General features: G+C 28.8%; 1 protein-coding gene across 1 annotated transcript in view; it reads left to right on the forward strand.

The window, feature by feature from the left end:
- Positions 1 to 4,867: 4,867 nt before the first annotated feature.
- Positions 4,868 to 10,000, forward strand: part of LOTGIDRAFT_175435 (hypothetical protein) — a gene marked incomplete at both ends in the record, with an annotated part of 13,076 nt that continues 7,943 nt past the window's right edge. Inside the window, 3 exons of the mRNA XM_009056651.1 lie at positions 4,868 to 4,952; positions 5,357 to 5,430; positions 9,892 to 9,942. Coding sequence (XP_009054899.1) covers positions 4,868 to 4,952; positions 5,357 to 5,430; positions 9,892 to 9,942 — 210 coding nt within the window. The remainder of the gene's footprint in view (positions 4,953 to 5,356; positions 5,431 to 9,891; positions 9,943 to 10,000) is intronic.

Here is a 10,000-nt window from a genome sequence, read left to right on the forward strand (position 1 = left end):
CTTAGAAACAATGTTAGAAGATAAGAACCTAGGATATCCTAGAAACAGTGTTAGAAGATAAGAACCTAGGATATCCTAGAAACAGTGTTAGAAGATAAGAACCTAGGATATCCTAGAAACAGTGTTAGAAGTTAAGAACCTAAGATATCCTAGAAACAGTGTTAGAATATAAGACTCTAGGATATCCTAGAAACAGTGTTAGAAAATAAGAACCTAGGATATCCTAGAAACAGTGTTAGAAGATAAGAACCTAGGATATCCTAGAAACAGTGTCAGTAAAGAGAAACACGGAGCTGGAGATCATAATCTCTTCAAATATCTTAAATTATTTCCTATCAGTTTATCTTCTGTTTTCTCAATTAGTTTGATCACCTTGTATAATTATATTTGTTTAAGTTGTAATTTTATACATGAGTTACTGCCCATGTACTAGACTAATTACTTTCAATAATTCATCATTTACTTCCAACTTTAATTGTCTGGTTTCTTTAAAAAAAACTGTTAAATTCTTAGACCTTTTTCATTTTAAATTGAGTTGTATTGATGAAAAATAATCACTTGTAAAAGTTTTGATGTATTTCTCTTCAAACACATCAAATATCATACTAGCACTTACAACTTTTACTAGTTGTTAGAATATTATAGTACTAGGTAAACACATCAAATATCATACTAGCACTTACAACTTTTACTAGTTGTTAGAATATTATAGTACTAGGTAAACACATCAAATATCATACTAGCACTTAAAACTTTACTAGTGGTTAGAATATTATAGTACTAGGTAAACACATCAAATATCATACTAGCACTTAAAACTTTTACTAGTGGTTAGAATCCTATAGTACTAGGTAAACACATCAAATATCATACTAGCACTTACAACTTTTACTAGTGGTTAGAATATTATAGTACTAGGTAAACACATCAAATATCATACTAGCATTTAAAACTTTACTAGTGGTTAGAATATTATAGTACTAGGTAAACACATCAAATATCATACTAGCACTTACAACTTTTACTAGTGGTTAGAATATTATAGTACTAGGTAAACACATCAAATATCATACTAGCACTTAAAACTTTACTAGTGGTTAGAATATTATAGTACTAGGTAAACACATCAAATATCATACTAGCACTTACAACTTTTACTAGTGGTTAGAATATTATAGTACTAGTAAACACATCAAATATCATACTAGCATTTAAAACTTTACTAGTGGTTAGAATATTATAGTACTAGGTAAACATTAGATTTATGTTCAATGAGAGAGATCAACTTTTAGTCTGTTTGGTTCTGGTAGTGATCAAGGTAATAAGTTACTATTCAATAAAAGGCACTGGCACAGGATTCTGGGATTCTGGTAGTGTTAAAGAATTGTTTATTTAGATTAGTTTGAAATTGTAAAAATGAGTCTATGTTGATGTTTTGAATTATTAAGTTTTGAGTTATTAATAACTATCTGATAATAATATAGAAATATATATTGATAGAATGATGAAAATATCAAGTTTAAATATTCTAAAAAACAAATCAATGCCAAGGAATTCTGAAAGAGTAAAAGAAAGGTATTTTAGAGAATATAAAATGTGCAGTGTATTAGCTAACTGTAAACATTTCACCACCATTCTACATTAAGATATGATGATGATATTTTGTCTAAAGTTCAATTTATAGTCGGCCATCTTTGATACGTTCAATCTGTAATAATAAATAATAAAATTCACGTCTGATCTCAGTTCAAACGAGAAATAAAAATCTCAGGGTGGAGGCAGATCATCTTTCATTACTTTGTCTTCAGATTTTATACTTTTTTTTTTCATTGAAATTAAAGATGTCTGGGTTTTTGTCTTTTGTCAGGTTTTTATAAAGTTCAATGTCTAACTTGGTAACAGTTTTTTCACCGGCGTTGCTTGGGAATGAAGAGTTTTGAGATTTCCCTAACGTTGTCTGTGATTTCTGTAATTCCAGAAGAACTATAACTTTTAGTCTTGAATGTGTCTTGAATTTCAGCTTTTCTTTCCTCCATTTCTAATTTCCAAACCAACATTCTTGATTTGTACAAGCAAGTCGATTCCGTTAATTAAAATCTTGTCCAAAGACCAAAATATGACAAAATCAAGAGTAAAAGTTTTATAGTAGTGGACTCCTCTAAAGAAAAGTACCATCAGGTGTTTTGAAAAGAGTAAGCATGGTTTGTTTCGCACTAGAAACTATTGTTTTAGCAGCCATTTTGTGAGAGCAAGAAATATATATATAGCACTTAATTTAATGTTATTGACTAACCTGATATAAATTAAACAGTTTTAAAATCACTACTTGACACTGACTCTGTTTTATAACGCCTGTATATTTCCTACTCTATAAAGTTTGAATAATGAAAAATTAGAAATAATATGTAATATAACTGAATATAATTCTAGTCATTAAACGGAAAGTTTATGTTAAAATATAGTTTTAATTTGTCATCAGTCTAACCTATACTGGTTATCACTGTCTTGTCTAACCTATACTGGTTATCACTGTCTTGTCTAACCTATACTGGTTATCACTGTCTTGTCTAACCTATACTGGTTATCACTGTTTTGTCTAACCTATACTGGTTATCACTGTTTTGTCTAACCTATACTGGTTATCACTGTTTTGTCTAACCTATACTGGTTATCACTGTTTTGTCTAACCTATACTGGTTATCACTGTCTTGTCTAACCTATACTGTTATCACTGTTTTGTCTAACCTATACTGGGTATCACTGTCTTGTCTAACCTATACTGGGTATCACTGTCTGTAAATTGAAGTTTCTATGTATATTTAGTATGTAAACAGCAAGTTAAATTGATTTTAAAGTCTAATGTTAAACGGAAAGTTTGTGTTAAAATGTAACTGAAATTATGTCTGTATTTTGTAAATTACAAATGTTTTATTTCTAACCTAGACCACTGTCTTTAAGATGAGATTATATCAGTAAGTTATTTCTAACCTAGACCACTGTCTTTAAGATGAGATTATATCTGTGAGTTATTTCTAACCTATACCACTGTCTTTAAGATGAGATTATATCTGTAAGTTATTTCTAACCTAGACCACTGTCTTTAAGATGAAATTATATCTGTAAGTTATTTCTAACCTATACCACTGTCTTTAAGATGAGATTATATCTGTAAGTTATTTCTAACCTAGATCACTGTCTTTAAGATGAAATTATATTTGTAAGTTATTTCTAACCTAGACCACTGTCTTTAAGATGAAATTATATCTGTAAGTTATTTATAACCTAGACCACTGTCTTTAAGATGAAATTATATCTGTAAGTTATTTATAACCTAGACCACTGTCTTTAAGATGAAATTATATCTGTAAGTTATTTCTAACCTAGACCACTGTCTTTAAGATGAAATTATATCTGTAAGTTATTTCTAACCTAGACCACTGTCTTTAAGATGAAATTATATCTGTAAGTTATTTCTAACCTAGACCACTGTCTTTAAGATGAAATTATATCTGTAAGTTATTTCTAACCTAGACCACTGTCTTTAAGATGAAATTATATCTGTAAGTTATTTCTAACCTATACCACTGTCTTTAAGATGAAATTATATCTGTGAGTTATTTCTAACCTAAACCACTGTCTTTAAGATGAAATTATATCTGTAAGTTATTTCTAACCTAGATCACTGTCTTTAAGATGAAATTATATCTGTGAGTTATTTCTAACCTAGACCACTGTCTTTAAGATGAGATTATATCTGTAAGTTATTTCTAACCTAGACCACTGTCTTTAAGATGAGATTATATCTGTAAGTTATTTCTAACCTAGATCACTGTCTTTAAGATGAGATTATATCTGTAAGTTATTTCTAACCTAGACCACTGTCTTTAAGATGAGATTATATCTGTAAGTTATTTCTAACCTAGACCACTGTCTTTAAGATGAAATTATATCTGTAAGTTATTTCTAACCTAGACCACTGTCTTTAAGATGAAATTATATCTGTAAGTTATTTCTAACCTAGACCACTGTCTTTAAGATGAAATTATATCTGTAAGTTATTTATAACCTAGACCACTGTCTTTAAGATGAAATTATATCTGTAAGTTATTTATAACCTAGACCACTGTCTTTAAGATGAAATTATATCTGTAAGTTATTTCTAACCTAGACCACTGTCTTTAAGATGAAATTATATCTGTAAGTTATTTCTAACCTAGACCACTGTCTTTAAGATGAAATTATATCTGTAAGTTATTTCTAACCTAGACCACTGTCTTTAAGATGAAATTATATCTGTAAGTTATTTATAACCTAGACCACTGTCTTTAAGATGAAATTATATCTGTAAGTTATTTCTAACCTAGACCACTGTCTTTAAGATGAAATTATATCTGTAAGTTATTTATAACCTAGACCACTGTCTTTAAGATGAAATTTGTGTAGCTGTAATTATTGTTGTCTGTATTTTGTACTAAACTACGAAATGTCTGTAGAAATTTAAATAATTGGTCAATAATTCTTACGACTACTTCACCTCATTTCAAGTAGACTTTCAAAACCTCCTTGATTGAAAACTTTATCGATTTCATTTCACTGGTTTTTTCCTGGATTAGACATCAACATACTTTTATCATAGATAAACCAGATTTTTAAATTGAACTTTATTTTTTCTCTTCTTCCATGTTTTTTCTGTATTTTCTGTCAACTCAGACGTTTTTAATGGCCTCTTCGTCGTAATATCTGACAAAGTCTATAAAAATCTTGACGTGGGTTTGCTCAGATTAAAACGTTTTGTTCGTTAAAAAGATTCTATTGATGTCGTTGAAGTGTAAAATTTGAGTTTTGAGACGACATGAATTAATAAAAAATGAAAATTGGGAAGCGGAAGAAATCTTGTGAAAGACCAGACTGTCAATCAATCAATCTTTTTAGTTTTTACGTTTTTGCGTCTGGTTGATATTGATTTCTGATTACACTTCTTCACAATTTCATAAAAAATTGCATTTATTTATTTCTGGTGATTTTATTAAATTAATTTACCAGTAAAAATATTGATCACTGTCTGGTAGTTTCATACAAAAACAAGACCTTTTTCTGAAATCTATAGAAATTCTTTTCGTTTTGTTGAAGAAATATTATCAATGTTTATTATGGTATTATTAGAATATATTAAACTAAATGTTTCTTCTGCTTTCTTATCTGCTGTTTCCAACTTCATAACCTCCATCATAGAACTATAATATAACAGTTGTGTATTCTCTATCAGGTGTAAAACATAAAGTTTTCAGTTCACTGTCTGGTCTGTTTATCATAATCAATATAACTTTATAATATTTAATATATTTTATTATTTTAGAGAAAGCTGTGACAAAGTTACAGTTAGATAATATGGATATTACCAGAAGACATTTATCTTTCACTAATGAACAGGTCAGTTATTTCCCTTTATTTCTCCTGTTTCCCGAACTCTCCTCTTTTTATCTTACTTAATTCTTTTCTTACACGTCATTACTCATTAACTTGGGCACAAAAATGAACTTATGAAATAGTTTTATACGAATTGTATCTAACCTTTTTTTTCAAGGCTGACAATGAAACGATAATGACCAGCTTCAAAAATCTCAAAAAAATTTTGCAAGTGAAAGATCTGACTGAATATTGTCAATGTATTGTGAATTTTACAGCCAAATGAAATGTTTTTGTGAATTAGGGACACTGTTAGCATTTGATGACGTCATTAATCACAAAATATGCTTATATCATATTATTAGGCCCTTCGCAATTAGTGACATCAACAAACTCTTAGCTTTTAGTAGAATTACAGGAACCACAGATGTCTGAATGAAAATTAGAATGTTGAATATTAATGCTATCAGTGTCCCGGATACACAAACAAACCTCTGACAATCCCTTTAAATAAAACAGCCGTGTATTGGAATGATAATAAATATTGAAAATAATTATAAAATTTCTACCAGTTCTAATATTGTCACGTAAACAGAAAAATTCACAGCTGTATGCATCATTAATAATATTTAAAATCTCATCAACCAATCATTCTACATTTTACTGTCGGCCATATTGTTTTTACGTTATTTTTTCTATCAGGTCATAAATATTTTTAAAGTATCTTCTGATGACTTTAACAGTGGCTCCCCCACATTGAATCCATATAAACTTTTAAAAAAAATATCTCATGTTATATCTCGTTAGAGCAATGCTAAATTTATAAAAATTATGTCATTTTCTTTGATTTTTTTCCTAAAAGAATTTCTCTTTCAAGAATTTTGGCAATTGTAGAAATTAATAATAGTGTTCACAGTTCACTGTTATATATAGAAAAGATATATATAGAAATAGTCAGTAAAATTAATAATAGTGTTCACAGTTCACTGTTATATATAGAACAGACATATATAGAAATAGTCAGTAAAATTAATAATAGTGTTCACAGTTCACTGTTATATATAGAAAAGATATATATAGAAATAGTCAGTAAAATTAATAAAAGTGTTCACAGTTCACTGTTATATATAGAACAGACATATATAGAAATAGTCAGTAATATTAATAATAGTGTTCACAGTTCACTGTTATATATAGAACAGACATATATAGAAATAGTCAGTAAAATTAATAATAGTGTTCACAGTTCACTGTTATATATAGAAAAGATATATATAGAAATAGTCAGTAAAATTAATAATAGTGTTCACAGTTCACTGTTATATATAGAACAGACATATATAGAAATAGTCAGTAAAATTAATAATAGTGTTCACAGTTCACTGTTATATATAGAAAAGATATATATAGAAATAGTCAGTAAAATTAATAATAGTGTTTACAGTTCACTGTTATATATAGAACAGATATATATATAGAAATAGTCAGTAAAATTAATAATAGTGTTCACAGTTCACTGTTATGTATAGAACAGACATATATAGAAATAGTCAGTAAAATTAATAATAGTGTTCACAGTTCACTGTTATATATAGAAAAGATATATATAGAAATAGTCAGTAAAATTAATAATAGTGTTTACAGTTCACTGTTATATATAGAACAGATATATATAGAAATAGTCAGTAAAATTAATAATAGTGTTCACAGTTCACTGTTATGTATAGAACAGACATATATAGAAATAGTCAGTAAAATTAATAATAGTGTTCACAGTTCACTGTTATATATAGAAAAGATATATATAGAAATAGTCAGTAAAATTCCTAGTTTGAAGTATCTTTAAAGGAATTATATTAAAGACCCAGAATGGTGCACCTATCCCTTTAGAAAGAAATAATTGATAAATTATTGTTTTGGGGAATTTTTAAAATATATATTTTCTAGTTGAATTATACACAATATTTTAAAGTTAATGTCAAAAAGCAAGATCTTTTTGAAAAAATGAAAGCAATCATGAGACTTGTCTTCAATGGGTTTGAATCTTATAAGAATATCACCAAAATTTGACTGATAAATGAGCCAACCTAGAGGGTGAAATTACAATTGGGAAATGTTCTGATTGGACAACTGCTAATGCTACTGTCCTGGCAAAATTTCCCTCATTGTACACTGCACATGGCCTATTTTTCACAACATGAGGAATTTTTTATTACATTTAACTTAAATAACTCTACATTTATCAAACATTTTAAAATATTTTAAACAATTTTCAAATTTAAAATATTTTTTATCTGTGAAATAGAATCTTGGTTTGTGGAATTTATTTTGAAATGTCAAACACTATATGGGGGGTAGTCCGAGAGTGTGGGAATCTAATTCAAATCAGAATTTTTCACTGCCAGTGTACAATATTCTAGTCTCTTGGATTTAACTCAAAAATTTCACATTTAGCTTGTTAATTTTGTACGTATATAAGGTTTGTTTCTGAACCAATTTAAAAAATCTAAAACATGGCAATTTGAGAGTTGAAATGGAAGTGATTTTAATAATTTAATGTTGTTAGTTATTGCTAGTAATATTGATTTCAAACTATCTGGAGAGAAATTCTGTGTTTTATAAGAAAACTGTTCATTGATGAGTTATTAATTTTTAAACTACCGGTACAAATGATGTATTTTGGTTGTTGCTATAGATTAGAGAAAAGTTTTAGGAAAATACCATATTCATGTATTCTTACTGTTTGACGAACTAACAGAATAATTTAAAAAGTTATGAAGACAGAATTTGAAATATTTCTAGCTGTGTCTAGTAGCATACATGTGTAATCTACCGATGTTGTCGGGTTTCTACTGCTTTTGCATGTTGTCTACCGCTCTACCGCCGGGATACCCGATTCTACCGATTTTTGTTTTTTTTCCTGATCCAATACGGGACCTACTGTTTTCAATGTTCAAATTCTCTACCATAAATCAACAAAATATCTATCATCACTTGTATCTTAATTGCCGGTAACACGCGTTAATCTCATCACGTAATAATATTATCATTGTCTGATTAATTAATCCCCCAATTAAGATGGTAATTTGATCTATTTTAGCCCGATAATGTGTATTTTAAGCCCACATGACACACTTTTTATAACAACATCCGGTAGATTCTACTTTCGCTTTTATAATAAATTTTACGGTAGCCCTACTTTTACTAAAAAACGAAATCTTGAAGTCTTCTCAGTATTTTATACCGTCAGTGTCAATCTATAATAGACCTATATAATATAGACGTCGTTTCAGAATTATTTTTCATTATCGGTAGATTATCATACGCGACTGGATGTCTAATTCTTACGTAAACTCAAACTTCGAGCCTGTAAACATTCATTTGATTGCATAACGGGCTTCCTTATTACAAGTCTTTCCATTCTGAAGAACGTCAAAATGGAAGCGGTTAATTCAGTTCAATACTTCGTGAGAGTGTTGCAGGAAAAGTATTTAATGATCGGACTGGAGATATTTAAGATGTCATGAATTACACCTTTGGAAAAAGTAACATTGCCAGTACATATTATTTACTAAATATTGCTTTCAGAACATACTGATTTTAATATGGTATGACATGTAGGCCTACTGGTACCATTTAATTTAGAGGGCTGGGATCAGGCTTGCTTTCTTGTTTTCATTTCACCTTGACATTATTTTTGATTCAATCAATACTGAAGAATGATAATATCAAATTTTTTTTGGGCCCCTAAATTTGAAATATCAGGCACTATTTCTAGAATTATCCATAATTATAGATTGTTAATTTTAACTGTGTCATGTAGGCCTATGATCAATTTAATTAATTTACAAGGCTTAAAGCCTATTTGAAAAAAAAAAAGAAAAAATCAATCAATTTGGAGTTTCAAATCATGAATTCACGCGCTTTGGAAAAATCTCCCGACTTTTCACCCAATCTCCAGATTTTTCAAGGCAAATCTCCAGATTTTTTTTCCTGACCTGTACACATGTATGTCTAGTAGAAGAAGAAGAACATGTGTAAAATATATTAAAACTGTAAAAATATAAAAACTGTCAACATGGTGACCAAGAAACTTAACAAACTATCTGGGTGATCTATAATAGTTCATCTTGTATTATCATTGCTGTAGGATTGTGGTGCATCAACACTGTCTTGCAATGTGTCGTAACAGAAATTGAAAAACAAACAAAAAATTATTTACCAGTAGGTTTAACTAATAAATTGTTTCATCTAAAAGAAAACATTTTATTGTGGAAAAATTAAAAATGAATTAAAATAAAGAGTTTGTAGTCTTACTTTTCTGTACCTTCTTTGTCATTAACCTACTCTTTTTCTATTTTCAACTGTGGAGGGATCTTTAACGTGTACAGCCTGTAACATAGGGTCTGAGTTTAATCTTCATCCGTTCTTAAACAACGTATTTTAAACAGTTTTAGAGAATTGAATTTTATTTTATTATTTCAGGAAACATCGACGGAGCCGTTTGATGATGATACAGTTATAATGTATAATAGGGTACCCAAGACAGGAAGTACCTCTTTCGCTGATTGTCTTATGATCTTTGTGTCCAGAA

The sequence above is a fragment of the Lottia gigantea genome (genome assembly GCF_000327385.1).
Source record: "Lottia gigantea unplaced genomic scaffold LOTGIsca_281, whole genome shotgun sequence".
NCBI lineage: Eukaryota > Metazoa > Mollusca > Gastropoda > Lottiidae > Lottia > Lottia gigantea.